This window comes from Balaenoptera acutorostrata, chromosome 13, assembly GCF_949987535.1.
Source record: "Balaenoptera acutorostrata chromosome 13, mBalAcu1.1, whole genome shotgun sequence".
Lineage (NCBI taxonomy): Eukaryota > Metazoa > Chordata > Mammalia > Artiodactyla > Balaenopteridae > Balaenoptera > Balaenoptera acutorostrata.
Window position 1 is genome coordinate 19,800,050 of NC_080076.1, and position 21,374 is coordinate 19,821,423.

Below are 21,374 nucleotides of genomic sequence, written 5' to 3' on the forward strand. Positions count from 1 at the left end.
TCAGAAAGCACGCTGAGTCTCAATCTCCTTTGTTATGTTTAAAACATGTAGAATTTGTTTTATTGATATGTTAAACTTCTGGAACTCTTTTATTATGGAAATTTTCAAATACACAAAAAATAGTGAAAATTGCAGAATGCGCTACCATCACTGAGTTTCAACAGATGTCATCATTTCCCAGTCTTTTTATATTGCATCCCTTCCACTTTATGCTTCTAAAATATTTTAAAGCAAATCCCAGATAGCATATTATTTCACCTATAAATATTTCAGGAGCATCTCTAACAAATAAGCCCCCTCCTTTGCTTTTCATGGCCACATGCTGGTATTACAGCTAGCAGAACTGTCAATAATACTTTAATAGCATACCGAGATTTTCCCCAGTTGTCTTGCAAATGTCTTTTACAGTTGGCGGGTTTAAATCAGAATTCAACCAAGGTCCACACGTTGCATGTGATTGTCATGTCTCTTAAGTCTCTTTAAAATCTGTAACTTTCCCCATCCCTCCCGCTTTTAATATTATAACTGGGTCATTTTTCCTGTATAAAGTTCCAAGTCTGGATTTGGCTGATTGCTGCCTTGTGGTGTCATTTATCGTGTTATTCTCTTCTCCACATTTCCTGTAAACTGATAGTTGGATCTAAAGGTTTCAATGGATCTAGATTCCTTCTTTTTTTTCATGGATTATCTTGTATACATCATTTTGCTTCACATCAAGAGTTAGATAATATCTGGACATTCTCTTTTTCATGTTACTTAGATTGATCAGTGAATTCATGTGCTGCCAGCCTGTTCCCCCCATCCTAAAGTTTCCCATCATCTGTCATGTATTGGCTTTAGGATCCACTGACGAGTATTTCATTGGAGGTTACAAAATACTAAAGACAAATCAAGTTAATGAAGTTTCTTCTCTTTATTAAACCTTATCTGCAGTGTGATCATCTATAATAATTCCTTTTGCATATTTTTACAGCTTTTTATGGTATTTTGCATTCTTCCCTCTGCCTGAATGTATAGGATGTCTTGGAAACCTAACTCATTTCGCTAGATGAGTTGAGTGTTTCCACTCTGCTAACTTGTTTATTTGTTCATGTTTTCTTACACATCCATAAATGAATCTTAGGTAGCATTGTGATTTATGTCCAGTGCTTAGACAGTTCCTGGAACATGATAATGATATTTATTGAAGGAATAACTTTCATGAGTTGTCCATGTCTTCTAAAGACATTTTTTTGCACTCCTAGATTCATTGGTGAAACACAAAACAGTAGGAGCCTGAAACTTGAACTGTAAAAAGTTCTTCATATGTCATAATTTCCCCAACTCCTTTAGCCATGATTGGCATTTTAGGCAAAGGAAAAGAAGTTGCAAGAGCTGTTGTCTGTGTTGGCAAAAGGAGGGAGGACGGCAGATAGGTTTGTGGGTGTTTGAATGGGGACAGTCTACAAATAAACAGGTAAATGTAAATCTATAGAAATATGTACATACATAAATACACACAATCACGCACACACAATCACGCGCACACACAGCTCACAGCTGGTATATCCCAGGTTGCCCTGACAATTTTACAGCTGTATGCTAGAATACTTTCGAGAAACTTGGCTTTGAATGTGGAACATGCATTTCAGAGCAAAGATCATGTCGGGTCCTGAGGGAAATGGATCTTTGTCTCTATGACATGAGTGAAACCTGGATGGTTAAACTATTTTGTATTTGGGGGTGCATAAAACTTGCTTCAGATAGCTGTAAAAATTATATGTCCAGTTAAGTAGTTGACAAATCAAAACAACCAAAACTTTTACTAGATATGATTAGTAGTTCTGAATATAAAAATGCTCTCCAGGAGAAATAAAATTACCATATAGGAAACAATGAGTAGAGGTCTACACGGTGTCCAAGTAGGAGATCTGCTAGGTTTGGACAAACCAGAAATGTTCAAATATTCATGCTTAACTTGAGCAGGCTAGGTGTGAATATTCTAAGGGAATTGAAAGCCACTTTTACTTTAAATAGGTTTAGGTGTTGACAGCGTTCCTCCAAAGTAATTAAAAGATAATTGCTGTAGTAATTTTTTTTTTTCAAACCATTTCCTTAAGCACTTTAAAAGAACTTTTGTTGGCCACAGTTCCTAATCAGAACCTTTGTAGCTGTAGATGTCTCAAAGTTCAGGAGTTCTTTGCATTTTAGGAAGTTAATATGTTGCATGTAACATGTACTGTGTAACCCGCCATGGATTCAGATGCAGCATCCAATAATGAAATAGATGATGATTTCTATAGCAAACACACAAGTGGTCACGGGTAGTAGGATAAAAAAAATAGGATTATAGAATATCCTCACATCAATTCAGGTCAGGTTGGGTCACAAAACTACAAAATGTTTTCAGAACTTTTGGAAAATCAGAATTGAAGACAAGGGATTGTGGACCTGTAAATGAACAAAAAATAAATAAATGGATCAATATCTACCTTTTCTGGAGGGGAAAAAAAAAAGCCAAGTAACAAATCAAGCACATATCATTGTTGAAGGATTTTAAGCCCATCATATAAATGACTTACTTCTTTCAGTTCACATAAGATGTAGAAATTTAAAATAAGGAAGGCCTATCTACGTGGCTAAAAAAAAATGCGATTTAAACAGTTTTAGAAGTAGCACCTCCCGTCTACAAAAGCTTAGACCTTCAACCTGTTTGTCTCTCAACACCTGCTCAGTTGGAAGGTCTGCTGTTGCTGGCAGGCTTAGAGAGCTGACTTGTGTGTGAGCAAAACAGCGTTTATCAGTGCATTTTGCTGCTGCGCTTTTGTGGAGCGAACGGTGCTCTGAGGTCGTTCTACCGCAAAGCAGGCTCTTACAAGCACCCCTGCGAGGAGGTGAATGAGATGAGGAAGCTACAGTAGGAAAGTGGGAGAGTCTACATATTTGCGCATCTCAGGCCCTTCTCTAGATTTTGGTCACGAGCATTAGTAAATTACAAAAAAAAAATGTCATACCCAACATAGGGAAAAATGAGACTTGATTTAGCTTTCATACTTTTAAAAATCGGTCAAGTGATCTTGGCCCTTTTGTATTAACATTGAAAGGTTTGTTTTCAGTATTTTCTACAGAAAGCTCTCAGATATTTACCTGATAAACCTCTCTGGCAGCTTTCACCTGAGCTATGCATGCACAAAAATAATCAAGATTATTCTTTATCTTGCTGTAAATAAAGTTCAAGCAAGATTTCTGAACTGAAGATAATCTTCATCCTGCCTTTTCCTACTATCTAGGATTATTTTGCAGAACCCTATGAAGTCACTCAAGTATGTTATTTATAACAATCGTAAGCTCTGGAATTTGCCAAAATAAGAAATATTCTAAGAAACATCATGATTTGACTAAAGGATTGTGGAGGAATTGTTGAGAATGGTTAAACCTGCAGATACTTTTTGGAATAATTGATCATACAGGATAGGTGCTGCTTTTTTAAAACATGCTTTTTCTTCAAATGTAAATTTACCACATCATTTCATACTTAATCATTGATTTAACAAAACTACTGCTAGGTTTTTCTGAATGTTCATAAACAGAGTTGCCACGGACATCTATGTCCACATATTTTTGTATACTTGTCCAATTATATCCTTAGGGTAAAATTCTAAAATTGAAATTTCGAAGTCATGTGCTTTAAAAATTTTGCCGTACATTTTAAATTGCCTTCCAGAGAGTTTCTACCAATTTACATTTTCATTAACTATATATGAAAGTGAATGTCCTCACTGGCAGTTGAAAATTTGTCTTATTGTAATTTGCCAAATATCTTTTCATATTTATTGCCAAATTTCAAATTTATTCTTTCTGTAAAGGATGGTTCATATTCTCTGCCAACCGATTTAGTTTTTTCTTAGTACAGTCTAAGAGCTTTTTATCTACTAAGGGTATTTATTTCTCCTTTGAACTATTTGTTGCAAAGATTTTTCCAAAATTTTTTTTTAACATCTAATTTTTCTATGTCATAGCTAGCAAAGCTCTTGTCTATTTTAAAATTTTTTAAAAGTTTGTATTTTATTCTGTTGCTTTTATGTTTTACCCTTTGCATCTAAATACACATAAAGTATGAAGCAAAGACCCACCTAATTTTTTTTGTCAAATGCTGAACAAATTTTTGGTGCCATGTATTGAATAATGCTTGTTTTCATGTTGATTTTTAAGTGACACATTTATCATAAATCTCTCTATACGTTCTTCCCCATTGCTATGTCTACCCCTCTGGCAGCAGGACCAGAGTGTTTGTTTTAAAATATATACGTATATGTATATATAGTAGGTTTTCCCAACTGACTTCTTCGTAAAAGTTTTCTGAGTTATAATAATAATGCATTTAGTTTTCCAGGTAAAATTTAGAATAATTTTTGAATCCTGTGTCCTCCCTCTCCCCACCTAGTTTTCTCTACTGGGCACTTTGTTTGGATTTGCATTAAAGTCCAGTCTAATTTTGAGTTATCAGGTGACTTTTATGCATGTACTTTTCGGTGAAACGTTTGTGTGAAAAGATTAAGAAATTCGGTTCCTTGAAAAATTGTTATACGAGATTATTTTGTTCTTTTAGACGTGTTTGTGCTGCTGAATCCTTTCATGATTTTTGTTAAACTGGCTTGTGAACTAGTTCAGGTAGTGTCATACGCTGAATATCTAAATATATTTATAATGAGGAATTATGAGAAAACATAATAAAATATATACCAGTTCTACATCCTTGGAGAGAAAATGGAATATAGCTGGATACAAATGCTCTATAATTACTATCAGGAAGCTTAAAAATCACAACCCTGTTCTAATTCTGTGAAGTTAGTTGGTTGCTTGCTGTTAAAATATCATTTTCCTCCTGACACTTTCAGGCTGTTTTTAAAGCGGTATGTGTAAATGTTGAGTAAACCGAAAGAATGAACACTGGTTAGTTCACCTCAGAAACATTTTGTGGCACAAGTGAGATTTGAATGGAGTTTTGAAAGAGAGACAGGCTGCTGTTTAAGTGGGGAAGGGGCAGTGTGGCTCAGGGCAGGGCCAGGCCGCCGTATTTTTGAACAGACCTGAAGCTCTGGAACTGGCAGTGGCTAGAGATGGGGAGAGAGGAGAGGGCAGTGGGGAGAGGCCCAGATGCCATGGGACTCTTACTGTACATAGGCTGAGTTGAGGGGAAGATACCCGTGAGGATATTCTGCATCTCCAGTGCCTGAAGAGTGGCGGCTCACAGTGTGTGAAAGAGGGAAGAGAGGCCTGAAAGGTAGATTGGGGCTCGATTAGACGTGGGCTGGGGGTCGGGGGATGAGTATTTGCAAGCTCTGAAGGATTTTCTGAACACAGGAGCGCTCTGGGCTTTAGAGAGCTAAATTCTGACAGCAGTATATGAACATTCTGGGTGGGGCTGGGATGAGGAGGAGAGGAAGGTGGAAAGCAGGCATCATACAATTTTGTGACTTTTTTACCATGGCAAAATAATTGAGCTTTGAGGATGTGTCCTATCAAAGCACTGTACTTGCATCTTAGAAAAGGAATCGGCAAATGCTGGCCTGGAGCCGATCTGGCCCACAGCCCATTCTTACAAATAAAGTTTTATTGGAACACAGCCTCACCTGTTCATTTACATACTATGCGTGGCTGATTTGGCACCACAACAGCAGAGATGAGTAATTGAGACAGAGACCGCATGGTTGGTAAAGACTAAAATATTTACTCCCTGGCCCTTTAAGAATATATTTGCTGGGACTTCCCTGGCGTCCAGTGGTTAAGACTTTGGCTTGCAATGCAGAGGGTGCGGGTTCAATCCCTGGTCGGGGAGCTAAGATCCCACATGCCTCGTGGCCAAAAAACCAAAACATAAAACAGAAGGGATATTGGAACAAATTCAATAAAGACTTTAGAAAAAAAAAAAGAAGAATATATTTGCTGACCTCTGACTTAGAACATTGTTCTTAGTAGTTTGTAGTGCCATTCTGGAAAAGTTAACATAATCAGAAGAGTTCAGACAAATTGTGCATGGATAGTCTAAGAAAGATTAGGTCATGTCACTTCCTATGATGAAATATACCAAAACTTTGTCTTGTGTTGAAGCCCAGGTCTTAAGTCATCGCCTTGATTATCTTATTTCTGTCTCTAGTTCTGTCTTCATTTCTGTGGTCATTTCCATTTCCACCAGCTACATTGAGTACCTACTATCTTCTGATCCTGTCTTGACCCATCCTACTATCCGAAGTCAAAAGAAATTAGAATCCCAGTGCTAAATAACATGTTTAGATTTCCTTGCTGCGTACTCAGGAAGAGTAATTTCTCAGCCAGCTGTTTTAAGTTCTCCCAACCTGTTTCCTATGTTTGTTCCCCAGAGTAACCGTTCCCTTTAAAACTCTCCACAATCCATCCCTCTTTTTCTTGCCGTGTCTTTGTTCCTCTTCCCGCAGTGTCTTTTCTACTGGAGGCCTGTGGCATCACTGAATCTGTAGCTCCCAGGTAGTGCCTGCATTACCCGAGCTGTTCCAGATTCTCACTGGAACCTGGCCTCTTAGGGATCAACCATCTGACAACTCGCCATGTTTAGGGAAGTCCAGCCATTTTTTCACCCAAACCAATCACAGATTAAAAAAAATGTAAACCTTCATGCATGTGTTTAGACGAACATACAACTAAATTCTTCATAGACTTTACAAACTCTGCCTCTTCAAATATGTTTTGAAGGACTGAGAGAATAATTAAGGAGCAGCAGAAGTTCTGTGGAAAAGATGTGTTGAGCCCTTTGTGTATTAAGGGTCAAATTTTAGGTTTCTTATGAAGCACTTACAAGGGAGATGGTTCTCTTAAAGAGCAGTCCAGAGGCACAGGAAAAAAGTTGAGGACAGGACTGAATATGCAGGTGTAAGAGTTATATGTTGGGCTTCCCTGGTGGCGCAGTGGTTGAGAGTCTGCCTGCCAATGCAGGGGACACGGGTTCGAGCCCTGGTCCGGGAAGATCCCACATGCCGCGGAGCAACTAGGCCCGTGAGCCACAATTACTGAGCCTGCGCGTCTGGAGCCTGTGCTCCGCAACAAGAGAGGCCACGATAATGAGAGGCCCGCGTACTGCGATGAAGAGTGGCCCCTGCTTGCCGCAACTAGAGAAAGCCCTCGCACAGAAACAAAGACCCAACACAGCCATAAATAAATAAATAAACCCAAAAGTTAAAAAAAAAAAAAAGAAGAGTTATATGTTTACTAGGATAGAGATGGAGAAGTTGTCTTCATGACGGGAACCTTTGAAGTCATTCATGTAAGCATATTCACTAGTTAATTAATCGACTACTTAATTATTTAATCCAGTTGGCATTTATTGAGGACATATTATGTACCAGGACCTATTGTACTAGAGGCCAGAAATACAAAGATGATTGAGGCTCATTTTCTGCCCTTGAGGAACCCCCAGACTACAAGGGAGAAATCAGAGGCGTAAATACTTCCTTGTCATTCAACATGTAATGTTGCAGCAGGTGAATTTTTTCAGAGGAAGTGCAAGGAAAAGTCTAGAAGGAGGAGGACTGAAATTGGAGAGGACTGCAGTGAGGGAAGACTGGGGAAAAGAAATAACAAGAAAGAAAAAGCATTTGAGCCTCATTAGAGAAGATAATTGACCACACTATGGAAATCAAGGTTAGAGACAAGAGGTTAAAATTAAGGTTAAAGACAAGAGGCAGTGGAGAAGCAAGGGCAGTGGGCAATCTCAGAAGAACTGAGATTTCAGTTGTTCAAGGAGGGCACCCTCGAACACCCTCTCCCTCCTTGTACAATATGTATGATATGTATGTGTATTGCTTGTATATAATAATATATCATATCCCATTTTAACTTAACATAATCGTGTTATAGAATATATATTGGATTCATATATCATCAAATATTTTATATATAATACATATTTTATATATAATACATATTTTATATATTTTATATGTATTATATAATTGTATATATACAATTAATTAAGGCTCAGGAAGTGTTAGGAATTTGCTAAGCACTTTAGATTATCTAAGTGAATTCTTACAACAGGTAGTATTATTATAATACCAACATTTTTCAGACAGGGAGCCTGAAGCCTGCCAAGGTTAGACACACTGTACAAGCTTATGCAGGGGGTAAGTGGCACTCACACCCAGGCCTGCCCTGCGTGACTTGAATTTAGAAGCGCCTTTGGACTAAGTTTAAGAGATCAGATTTGGTGTTAAGATGAACTGGAGAGAGAAAGAGGTTGACTCCTTTTAATGGTGGGAGTGAGGGCAGGAGGGCCCGAGTGCACAGAACAGAGGCAGGCAGTGTGTGGGGTAGAGGCTAAGCACAGGTTTTGATGTCAAGCCTAACTGGACTCCAGTCCTGGCTCTGCCACTTGCCAGCCACATGGCATTGATGAGGCCACGTTTCCACCCTGAATGTCCCCGTGTGTCCATTGGGGTCCCATCTTCTGCCTTGTTAGTACGTATGTAAAGGAACTGCGGTTGTGCCTGGCTCTTGGAAGACACTCAGTTATGGTAGCTGCTACTACTGTCCCTTTCACCCTCACCACCCCTCTCATTCCACATTTCCTCCTCCTCCTCCTTATCCTCTTACTACTACTATTATTATTTTTTTCCTTCTTTTCAGAACAACTTTTTAGTGAAGTATAGTTGATTTACAATGTTGTATTCATTTCACGTGTACAGCAAAGTGATTCAGATATATATATATATATGTATATATATATTCTTTTTCAGATTCTTTTCCATTACAGGCTATTACAGGATATTGAATATAGTTCCCTGTGCTGTAGAGTAGGTCCTTGTTGTTTATCTATTTTATATATAGTAGTGTGTATCTGTTAATCACAAACTCCTAATTTTTCCCTCCCCCTTACTACTACTACTGTTATTATTATTATTATTATTATTATTATTATTATTATTATTAGCAGCAACAGTAGTAGGAATGACTAATGGAATAGATTTATCCTAAAACAACAAAACAAAACCCAGAATAGTTATTTAAGTCCTCAACTTGATCAATAGCAACGGTTCTTCTGTATTCATTTCAATATTTAGTGAGCCGTTGCCATGGCAGATCTCAGTGCGAGGCTCAGTGGGAACTTAAGATATGGATAAGTCTTTGCCTCGTTAACTACCACATAAACTAATTTGGCCTTCATGCCACATATTCCTGAAAGAGAACTTTAGGGGGGAAACTGTTAATGCTCATTGAGCGCAGACCTCTTGAAGCAGGAGGCCATGTGTCGCTCTGGAAGGGTAGTCCGGACTTAATTTCACGATGATTCAAAGATTTCATTATGTATTTGCTGCTTCTCCAGATAACCTCCATTTCCTCATGTCACGCGGTAGGCTGTCATCTTATGTACAAGTTCAGATACTTATCAGGATACTTTATTTTAGTAAATCTCATACCGTTGGCTCTTCGACTTTATATGAGCACCTGTTTGAGTTGCTGGTTAGTAAGCAGGATGAATGAAATTCTGGCCCCTGTCCTCCAGAAAAAGAGTCTCTACATGAAAATGGGTTTTATAGATTCTTGCTTAGAGGGAAAGGTATTTATAACAACCTTGAAGTGGAACCTCTCCCACCCATATGAAGAAGAATGACATGTGACAGTTCACTCTTCCTTTATTTTACTAAAATAGCAACCTGGCCAAATATACTTTTCAGCACATTTAATATAGCCACATGTTTATATTTATAGGAGAAGTGGTGCTCATTCCCTAGTATGTTAACAGGTCTTATTCAAATTTGTTCTGTTTTCACTTCGGAACAAAATTGCTGAAGAGAAACATTTTAAGGCAAGTAGTGATTACAGCATATTTATCAGGTTATATATTAAATAAACTTCCTGAATTGAGAAGGTGCATAAACTGAAAAGCAGGTAGTTATCTTAAATTCTATATTGTTTATATAAGATTTCTTCAAATCCACTTATGCTGTAGGTTACTCTTTGCTTTTGTGTTTCCTTTTTGCTAAATTTCTACCTTCTCACTAACAAATGCAATCCTCCTTTGAATATGTAATAGATGACCTGGGATTCCAGAATGGATTTTCAGAAACCAAGGAAAGACCTCCTCACTTTATTGTATACAATAAATAATGTATTTTTTTTTTAATTTGAGAGGTAGTCAAACAGGTGAATGCATAAATCTTGTCAACCCTTGGGCAGTTGTAATTTCCATACCAAAATGCATGAGTTTTTACCTGACTATTACTGTGTTATACATTAAGTATAGTTACCATGGCAACCTTTGCATCACATTATAACATTTAAATATAAGGTGTTGTGTGTCTTCATAGGAAAAGACAATTTATTTGAATTTTTGAATGTATGGTGAAATACAATCACTACTAAAATGAATAATTTTGTTCAAGGTCAATTGAATTCTTTAGGAGTTATGCGAATTTCCAACCAAAACTGTGAAGTGCATTTATTTTTTGTGATGTCATGGGGGAAGCAAAGTTTTTTTTTTTAAATTGTACTTGAAAAATACATAATGGCCATTCAGTGCCTATAATTGGCCTTGCAAAGGGAAAAACAAAATTGAACTTTATTTGATGTCATTTTTCAGTGGCTAATGTAGTAGTAAGAATTTGAATTTATTTAACATCACATGATTGATCAAATTCTATCAAATATAATGCATTTCTTATTTTTGCATACCCAGTTGGTTAACTGTGACTAGTTTTGATCTCACGTATAGTTGAATTAACCGTAGCAGTTTGCTCATGCTTGCAAAAGAGCAAAATGAAATGAGCCGTTGATGTAATCCTTGTGGCAGTTCCAGGAAAATGGCCACTTAAGCTGAAATTATAGAGATTGATTGTTGGCCAGTTTTTTATTAAGCATGGAAGAAAACTAGCCATTTCTTCTTGCCAGTGTAGCTCTAGGCCATGAGGCTGTCACCACTGTTTATATAGACTGCCATATTTAACTCTTTTTCAGTTCTTTCCTAGTGACTTTTCAAAATTATTATCTCAGTATATACTTTTCATTTGAAGGTGGTGTAGGGGATCTAACTGACATTCACAACTTTTGAGGAATCTTTTAAATAATAATCAGCGGATCATAATATGGGGCCATGAATTGGAGGAAGGAGAGTGTGTGCTGGACTCCAGCTCTGCTGGACATTGTACATATGTTGTTTCATCTGCTCCTGATAACTCTGTGATAGAGCTTTTCTTATTCCCTTCTTACAGAGGAGGAAAATATGGTTTAGAGCAATTGCATAACCAACTGCCACTCACATTTCTCGTATGCCTCTGAGCTAGAGTTCGACCTTTCTGTCCAACCTCAAAGCTCTCCATCTTACCTTAAAAGATTTGGATTCAACTTCTGACTTGTTACAATTCGCATTATACTTTTAAAGTAGAAATGACAGACGTTGACCAAAGTCCTTAAAAGAAAATCGTTGCTAAAGGATAATTTCAATAATTTGCATTTCTCTCCAGTATAACAGCAATCTTTTAAGTCCCTGATTACGAAAGTTATCCTTGCCATCTTATCTTTCTAAGTTTCCCGAGTCCTCTTTTGTTGAAGCATAAGACCAAATCAAAATAAACTATAAAGGTATATTCCTGGACCTTCAGGTATCAGGAATAAAGAGTGTCCAGAGACTGACCTTCAGTTTTGAGCTTTGAAGTTCAAAAGCGGACAGGTGGAAATACTGTGTTCTTCATTGCCCTTTGGTGCGAGATATCTTCTGGGTTGCAGAGTAAGTGCCAACAGCAGCAAAATTATCACTCCCTCCTGCTACTATAGTAAGTCAGCAATGGCCCTTCTGTGGTCAAAATGGCAAATTCAGCAGCAGCTTTTCGACAGGGATTTGCAAAAACTTCCCCACGGCTGTTAGGAATCTTATTCAGCAGTGTCTTTGAAAACCCAATTCTGTGCAGAATTAACTATGTAAAAATGACCTCGGTTGTGAATTAAGTTTTTTAAACAAATCTAATTTATAATTTTTCTCAATGTATATTTTGCATTTCGCACTGCAGTCTATTAGATCGCTCTACATATATCCTGCATTTGTAAGTTTTAGAGTGGTTCAGAAATTTATTTCCATATTAACAGAAAACCTTGTAAAATTCCTGGCTATAAAGAGTCAGTTCGCTATACAAAGCCACTATACATTACTTAGGTTTGTGATGAAAGAATGGAATTGCAGCTGTGTGAGTACTAGAATACCCAAACATGAATTAGACTCACAAGCATTTGGCAATAGTTCAGAAAAGGAGCTTAATCTGGTTTCATCTGAGACTGCTTTTCTGTTCTCCAACATCCCCCCAAGATGTTATGTCTGATATCGGATCACAACGTAATGGGAGTGACGCAAAATCAGAGAAAACCCTAAGAAACCAGGGTCACATTTGATTTTCCCCAGAGATTCCCCACCCCCCCGCCCGCCCCGGACTTCTTTTTTTTTTTCTCTCTCTCCCAGATTCCAACTCTGAAATTCAAGGTCATCCACCTATTAGGTGAATTAATTATAAGCCAAAAAGCAGCATTCATCGTATTCTGATCTCACTCATATCTGTAATTAAGGGTAAATATAATCTTCCTTTTTAGAAATGTACCACCCACCCATTACATTTAAAGTGCTGACTGAAATGAAATAATAGTTCAGCGCAAGATGATTTTAGTTTAACAAGAAAAAAGTTGATCATTTAAGCTTGAAGCAGTTAGTTCTATTTTTGATTACCATTCAGTTATAAATCTAATTTGAGAGAGATGCTGCTTTTCTGTTACCCAAGTTTAATTCATGGTTTGCATTCTTGGTTGCATAAGTAAAGTTTGATGGTTGATCAAGGATGTTAAAAAAGCTCCCCACAAAAGCAATAGGGAGCAGCGTTGAGAATGTGTTAGAAAGATAGTCTGAGACCCAGATCTGATGTGAAACAAAACGTTTCATTGAAAGGGCCCCTTACAGAATGGCTGCATTTGGCATTTGAGTGGCTATGTTGGGACTGGGCCTTTGCTGAAGAATTGATTGCAGAGGGTGGACCCCCAAATGTTTAAATCGAGTTGACAAAGTCAGTATATTTTATTCTTTGGTTAGGGTATTTTAAGTCAAAATGGTTGGTCTTTGGAAGAAAATAAGGAGCGAATAAGGGGAAGAGATCGGCGCATCACGTTGCAGGCAGTTAAACAAAATGCTAAACTCTGGCTTTAAGATTTACAGGTTAGCTCTGCGAGATGCCACATCTTGCTTCCAGTGTTTCCTGGCAGACTAAGGCAGCTCTCTACTGGGACCCAGCATAACCGCAGAGCATGAGCTTGCACAATGTGAAAACCCGAAAACCTTTATAATCCTATTTAAGGCAAAGTTGCCCATTTTGAAAGTAGACTTTAGCTTTTGCACTTAACTTTTACTAAGTATAAATTTGTCTTCAGATATGTATGCATATATGTATATACATATATACGTGTGCATATAAATATATATATATATACATGTAGGTAAATTCGTATATAAATGAATGCCATATCTATTTTGTGCAATATTTAATTTACCTTAGTAAATTGAATGGCATTAACTTTTTAAAATTCATAAACTCAGGTTTTCAGCCAGTGGAAAAAATTTTTTTATCTTTCTCATAGCTGAAGAGAGTTAAGTGCGTGATGTAAAGGCCAGACAATAGTAAATGGTCATTGTTCATTTACAAATGTATTCTACAATAGGAACACATATATTTTTATCTTAATTTTCCCTAGGGGGGTGATTAGAGCCTCCCTTAAGTGTGAGGAAATGCTTATTTTGGTATGCTTTAGAAGAATGATTCTATTGTCTGAGTAAAAGAGAAAAAGGAACAAACAGATCTAAAAAGAAAAAAACAGGAATGTGCTTTGTCCAAAAAAAAAAGAAAGAAAGAAAGATCAGCGCAAGCCACTAAATGTTTGTAAGTGCTATCTGCTCTGAGTCCTGTGTCACTATACATAGTTCATGTCATGTAAGAGTTGGATGCGTGATTTATTTACAACTGGCCCATGAAATGACTTTCTTTAAAATTAACAGCAATAAGGTCAGCCACAGCCAGTTAGCTATCTAGTTATCATTTTATATTTTTCACAGCTCTATTGTGAATGCTGCTCTAACACAGTACAGCAAGCCTGTTTGTTTTTATGTTGACCTATTGAATGCATCTACTTTCTTGGGAGGGAAAACCTTTGCCACCAGGACCAACAAGAATTAAGCAATGGTTAAGCTCATTAAAAAGACAGGCAAGCACTTCGACCTATCCGCTCAGCCCTTCTTGGAATATTTTGTATAATTTTAGAAAAAGAAAATTGCAGAAATAGGGGTAATGTCTAAACTACGGAGTTATCAATAATATCATTTTCAAACTCCTCTTTCCAATGAAATGAAGGCTCATTTGTAGATTTCCCAAACTGTAAAGAGGTTGTGATTTAAATCATTCATGGCTTTATTGATGGAAATTGCAAAGAAAACTTGGACTTAAGTAAACAGACTGTCAGTAAGATTTACCAAGAGCGAAATTTCAGGTTGAGATTCTAAAATTTTTAAATGCCACTCCTAAAGTGATAAAGAAATCATTTGATGTTATACTGTTGGATTCCTGATTTATAGAGAACTATTTTAAAGAACTCTCTATTTTAGTTTGCCATTGCCTTGCATTTTGTTATCTTTCCTAAATTCGGAAGAGGCAGTAATTGAATATTCGGATGTCAGATTTTTGTCTGGTAAATGATCTGGTTGTATCAGGTATTTGGTAAATATTAAGACATTCGAAATGAGTTGATACTCAAAATGTCCTTCCATCCTAAAATCTCATCCTCGAAGTTTTATTTTAAAGTAATGTTTATTATGTGTCCCTTGGAAAAGTCTTAAACTGGAAGCAGTGAAGGCAAGCTTGTCAGTAGCTGATTAGTCCTTTATATATGACTCATCCAGCCTTCACAAAAATCCCTTGGAATAGAGAGGTTCTCTTTATGATATTTAACTATATGGCGGTGGAAAGGGGAGGTTTGAATTTTTGATTTTCCAGCTTATGGGTCATATTTGACCAACTGCTTTCACTAGAAGACATGCCACTTTGTTGAGCTATTTAGGAATCAAAAAGACTGTCTTAATTTAAAACAAGGACCCTTTGTTTTAGTTGGTGACTGCCTTGTGAAATTTTTCAGTTCTCAGCGGGTTAACCAGGGAACAGGGGCAGAGTCATAATTGGCCTATTTAGAGTATTTTGCATGTGAATAGTGTGTTAGTGAAGCATCCCTAAGTCTGTTGTGAGTGACATGGTGATTAGAATTTAGATTAGGGAAAACACATTCTGTACTTTATCAAGGACAGTAATTAGTTCAGTCAGTAAAAGTTGATTACAAGTAACGATAAAGTTAGATTTTTAGTACTTAATTTTAAAATTTCTTTATTAAATAGTAAATTTGTTCTTAATATAAATGGTAGTATCTACACTGGTTTTCTTGCATATCAGAATAATTAAAAGAACAATGTGTTCAATGCAGAGTATAATCAGGCGATTTATATATTATGGGTAAGTTTCTGTGTAGCTTTTAGAGACTGTGATATTATTATATAATTTTTCGTATGTCATCATTTTCGAAAGTTCAGTGATTTGTCACGCCATGATAAGTTAGTGATATTTGGGAAAGTTTTCTAGTGTTCAGGTAAATGTTTCATTTGTGGGGACGTGTTTTAGTTTCTGATAGTCCTCAAGAGGGCATTCTGAAGTCCTTTAATGTGTTCCTGTTAGCTTAGAATGCCTACTATTTCTATAATTTTGGGAGTCAGTTTGAGAATTTGAATTTCCTCCTGGTTCAGTTGGCATTTTCTGTTCTGGGGGTGCTGTGTGAATTCGTGGAGGGTCATGGAGAGAGGCAGACTTCCCAGCTGAAATGAGCATCTACACTCTCCCCCAATGTGAGCAGCAGGGGGAAATTGTGTGCATTCGAAAAATCAGATTCTCCCTGGTTCTTGTTAAGGGAAGGGCATGACTAGTTCCCAGATATAAGCCTATCTCTAGATAAAGAAAATATTAGCCTTGCATAAATGCCCTTTACTTATAAGATGAAAATGTTAGTCATCTTAAAAGATGAAAGTCTCATTTAATGAACATCACTGCCTACCTTCCTCTCCAAAGTAAAGAACTAAAAATTCACAAACTTTGGGATAGCTTCTTAGAGGGCTTTTCTTTCGCTTTCTGTCATGTTGGGTTTTAATTGTTTCAAGCTTAGCAGATGCTGTTTCCTTTATTGCATTGGTTTAAGTACTAACAATCAGTTGGGGAGGGTGGCAAATGTAAAAACTTAACCTTATATGTTTGTTTTTCCTTTTTAACCTTTTAGCAGAGTCTCCTTGGAGGTGACATGGATATGGGCAACCCAGGAACCCTTTCGCCCACCAAACCTGGTTCCCAGTATTATCAGTATTCTAGCAATAACCCCCGAAGGAGGCCTCTTCACAGTAGTGCCCTGGGTAAGGTATTCCTCTGTTTGAATGCCTGAGTTGATTATTAGTAGCTTTTTCTTCTTTTTCTTTCTTTCTTAATATCATCCTCTCAAACTATCCTCACCCCACCCCCCTAAAAAGCCATAAAATTATGCTCAACTGTCGGGCTCATGACTCTCCCACCACCCCACCCCAGTAATACGTTGGGTGGGTATGTTAACTTATAGTAGCAGGAGAACTATTTTGGTGTATGCTTATTTCTTGTTTTCTCTTGGCCGCCCATCTAAGGAACCTCTTTGAAAAACCAGAGCATTAAAAAGTTAAATCTCTTCATTTTTATGAAAGAGGCAGGATTTGATTTCTGCCAGAAGAAAAGATGATAGCGGTACCGACATTTTGCTAAAGTCACGATTTGAGAAAATCTGGTCGGATCTAAATGGCTTCGTGGTAGAATCTCTTTTAGTTAGGAGAATGGGCATGCAGGGGGCCTCACAACATCCTCATTTTCTTTCAGAGGTTCAGACAAAGAAAGTTCGAAAAGTTCCTCCAGGTTTGCCATCTTCAGTAAGTACTGCTTGTTTCTGCTTTGTATATTGTTTATTTTGTTCTGCTTTGTATTGATGCCGAGGAGATAGGAGTAAATGAGGTTCCATCCGCCAGAGCGGTGTGTTTATCTAGAATGTGGCCGAGGTGGGAATGCCCTGCACCTCCAGCCACCTGACCCACGTTGGAGTGATTCATTGCATATCCTGGAAGACCGGGTGGGTGTGTTGATACTCAGCTGGTTAAGCTCTGAAGAGAGCCTTGAAAAGGTGCCTGAAGTTCGAGGAGTTTTACCTGCACAGAGCTTTCAGGAGAATGAGTATTAGTTTCACGTGTTGGTTAAATTCTTTGTCGGTATTATGATGATTTATGGATTTGCATGCGAAAGGAGATTTGTGGAGAGGATTTAGGAAAAATTTACATGGGTTTCAGCCCAGAGTGCAGGGAGAATGTCTCTATTTTCTAGAGAGGGGACTGAATAAAGGCTGCAAAGGTAGCTGCATCAGTAGCCATTTGTGTCTGGAATACCAGGTGGCAACTAGAAGAATCCAGCTGGAACCAAAGGCATTCTGGGTCTTTTTAATACCTGCTGCTATAAGCAGGGGTTGCTGCGGTCTCTCCAGTTGCCAACATAGCAAAAGTTGGTTGTAATCATAGTTAAATACATGATATCTTATTTTCAATCCATATATATATATTTTTTCAAATTCGAGCTCCTAGATAATTTAATTTTGTTTAGAACTGGTCTGTTTCTAGAAATTTTCCCCTGATGTAGAATAAAAATATGAGTTTCTTTTTTCTTTCCTTGTCTCCTGCTTACTTTCTCCTCTTTTTTGTTCTTCCTTCCTTCCTATGATATATTTATACATATATATAGTTTTAATTTAATTCTGTGTTCTGTAGGGCACTAGTATTCATTGAAAAGAATGCTAATGAGCCTTATAAGTTCTTGTACTCTAAAATAAAATTAGATCTCTGAAAATAATATTACCAATCAGTGCTCGCATATTAGTTTTATTTCATTTTTAATAAATTAGAAGAATAATAGGTTTTGCAAATGTGCTGAGATTAGATTAACCCAAACACCTGTGTGTTTGACTTGATTTCAGTTCAGTGCATCCAAAAAATTATTAAGCGAATATATCAGAATAAGTCTTATCAGGGAGAAAAAACAAATTTTGTATGCTGATTATCATAGACTCGGTAATGTTGAAGAAGCGTCACAAAATTATCCATAAATATATAAAAATATTGTGTAAATAAAACTGCCAATGGTGTATAAAATAGTCGCTTTGGACTACCAATAAGTCATTTAAAAACATACTGAGTGGTTTATTCTTTGAATTTCTGTGTCGTCTTGAAATTGGCTAATATCCCTGCAGGTTTTTATAAGCGTATTTTAAGCTTGAAATTTGTGGTAGATTTAATGTAGATGAAACTTTAGCTTTTAATAGCTTTTATAACAACTTCAAATGATATAGTCCTCACAGCTGTTTACATTTTAAACATGCCTGAACCTAATACGGACAGTATTAAATGCAATAAGTGGACCTTTGAATGTTCTAAAATGATAGAATAGCTCTTTGCTATAAAAGCCATGCAAAACTTAAAGCTATAGTACACTGTTTATGCCTCATATTCAAATAAACTTAGTTGATTTTTTCCAGTGCTAAAATTATGCAGAAATTTGCACAGTTTCTAAGGAGTGCTTTGGTGTGGCAGTAGATATTATCTATGCATTTAATCATTGTCAACAGCAATTTCTCATAATTCATTGTAAATCTTTAAGTATTTCTGTAGAGCTAACTGGCCACTATAGAAAATTTCACTGGTATAGTTTTTTCCTTTGCTGTTAAGACAGTTATGTGTTGCTGGTATGTTGTCAAATGTTCAGAAGTATAAAAGTATCTTTCCTTTCTTCCCAGTAAATCAGGAATTGGAAATGTAGTTTGTATTATTTAATTTTTGGCTTTTGGTGGTCAGCTTAGGGTTTCCTCTTCTTTGAGAATTTATGTTGGCTGAACGTTTTAATTGTCCTTAAGGAAAATTTTGGTATTTTGGTCCATAAGGAACGCTTTTTTGAAAGATAAGGAGGAAAACTCAGTTGAAATGGAAATTTTATCCTTGTTATTTTTTTGTTTGTTTTGTTTTTTGTTTGTTTTAAGCAAGAAGAAGTTAATTTGGTTGATTTTAGAATCCAATCTTCTATTTATTGTCATTACTTAAACAAATCTCAGCTCTCTTTTAATAGCAATTTAAGTTAGTTTATGTTGCTTTGTTATATGAATTGGATTGCTTATTACTGATAACAAAATCCACATGCCTTATCACTGCACAAAATATATATTTCAATTTGATCTAAAGAGATGATCTGTATTAGATACTGTAACACTTTTGCCCCAGTAGATCTATATTTTTGTATATTTAGACCTCTGCCATGCTTAGTCCTGTTTTTAAGCTCAAATAATTTTTATCCCATAAGAGCTACTTCTAAAACTTACTTCAATATGTATGAATATTTTTATGACAAATAAAAAATTGGGGATAATAAAAGGTTTCTTTTGGAGTGACTATGACTAGATAAAGACATTTATATGTTTTCTTCAATACATATTTACCATGATAAATAGTAATAAATCTGTCACAATCTGTTCTGTCAACTCACTTTTTTTTCTTCTTCTTTTCGAAATGGGCCCTTTCTCTTCCTTAACATAAAGGAAGAAAATTTAAACGGTAACATCTGTAATCAGATATTATTTATGGCACGACTAGGGGGCAGAGACTGGACTTCTCTTGCTGCCATTAGGCTGGATCTTTGCAGGAAATTGGGAGAGTGAGGGGCTGGACTGGCCCTGTTTTTTGAAAATAACCGCAGCATCTGTGGGAGAGAGAAAACATAAGCCTGGCCCAACATTGTGCCGTGGATCTGGCAGGATCCTTGAATGTGTTTGTACTGTGCGCAGCGTCTAGAGACCTCGAGTCACTGTGGAAGCATGACAGTGATAGGGTGGCGCAAGAACCAGCCTTCAGGGTCGCAGTGCACAGGCGCAGTGGAGGGAAGGGGCCTGTAGTTAGGGCTGGGGTGATGTGTTTTTAAAGGAAAGGCTGTGTGACATTGACAACTATCTAATTGCCCACAGGAGCCTTGCTTAGTACTGGGGAACATTTTTGTGCTCTCTCTTCCCATTTCAGTATGTTGCTCTTTTCAGCCACATCTCAATGTCTTATAGCCCTCATCTTTTGATAGGACTTTAACAATACAGCTTTGTTTTTTTTGTTTGTTTTTTTTTTGTTTGTTTTTTGTGGATGCGAGGATTTATCTTGCCTATCTAATTTCTTGCATCTGCACGTGAACTTCTTTGTTCGATTTCTACATGTTGTTTTTTCTTTTTGAAACCGTACCTCATCTTGAACTTAATAGCTTTCAACTTTACTGCTCTGTCCAGCAAATTTCCTATCTTTGTATAGCCTAATTGTCATACGTATTGAATCATGAGTTAGTGCAGAGAAAATTATACCGCGTTAAATCACATTTTTTTGACAAAATGTCCATGATTCTTAGAAATTAACATGGAAGCATTAAAATCTAGAAAGCAAAAAAAGAATTTTTTTTAATGTGGTGCCGTTTTAAAATATTTCTTCCAAACACACAGAAAAAACCCAGAAACAAAAGACATTGTCTTTCAGAAACTTTAGTGTGCCCACCAATATGTAAACACATAAAATCTTCATCTTCTTATAATTTGGAATGTTTCAAAATGATATACATTTAACCAGAAACTATTAACAACTACAACCATTCGACTTCAAACATTGGTAGAATTTGTCTCCACTTCTAATTCAATTTTGAAACTTCAGTGACAGTCTCACTAAGATCCCCAGTTAGAATCCCTGAAACTTCAGAATTCTCTGGAAATATTAAGTTTTATCTTTAGAAATAGTCTATGACTTTTCTCATTACAGGCTATCTTTTTTTCAAACTGCACTTTTTAAGAAAGTCTATGTTAAATTGCAGTTGCTTTTTGGTTTGATTTTTGCCTTTAAATTCAGGAAGATCTAACAAGCTTTGTATTAAGTGGTCAGAGATAATTTTGAACACATGAATTTTAAGGAAAACAATCTCAACTATCTTAAAGAATCTAAAATAAGATTTGGACCCTCCAAGAAAATTTGAGATATGAGTTAATCATTAGGTAGACTCGAAAAATAAAAACTCAATGTGTATGAGATACTGGGTTAACCAGTTTTTTAAGGAAAGAATTTTTAAATAAAATAAAATCTTAAAGTCTGGATGAGACATTTTTTCACAGAAGAGATTTTTAGGAATATCGGGCAAAGTTGGATAATGCTGACAGCATTAACTGTTCTCTGTATTTTCCATTATATA

General features: G+C 36.6%; 1 protein-coding gene across 25 annotated transcripts in view; it reads left to right on the top strand.

Moving 5' to 3' along the window:
* The window catches only part of TCF4 (transcription factor 4), a 356,728-nt gene that overhangs the window by 212,665 nt on the left and 122,689 nt on the right, over positions 1-21,374 (top strand). For 15 of the 25 annotated variants that reach the window (XM_007191942.3, XM_028168974.2, XM_057526284.1 and 12 more), the window contains 2 exons: positions 16,342-16,471; positions 16,959-17,008. The exons of 4 other annotated variants lie outside the window; for them this stretch is intronic. In XM_007191942.3, the coding sequence (XP_007192004.1) occupies positions 16,342-16,471; positions 16,959-17,008 (180 nt within the window). The remainder of the gene's footprint in view (positions 1-16,341; positions 16,472-16,958; positions 17,009-21,374) is intronic. 6 more of the 25 variants (XM_057526282.1, XM_057526286.1, XM_057526299.1 and 3 more) reach the window with 1 other exon arrangement.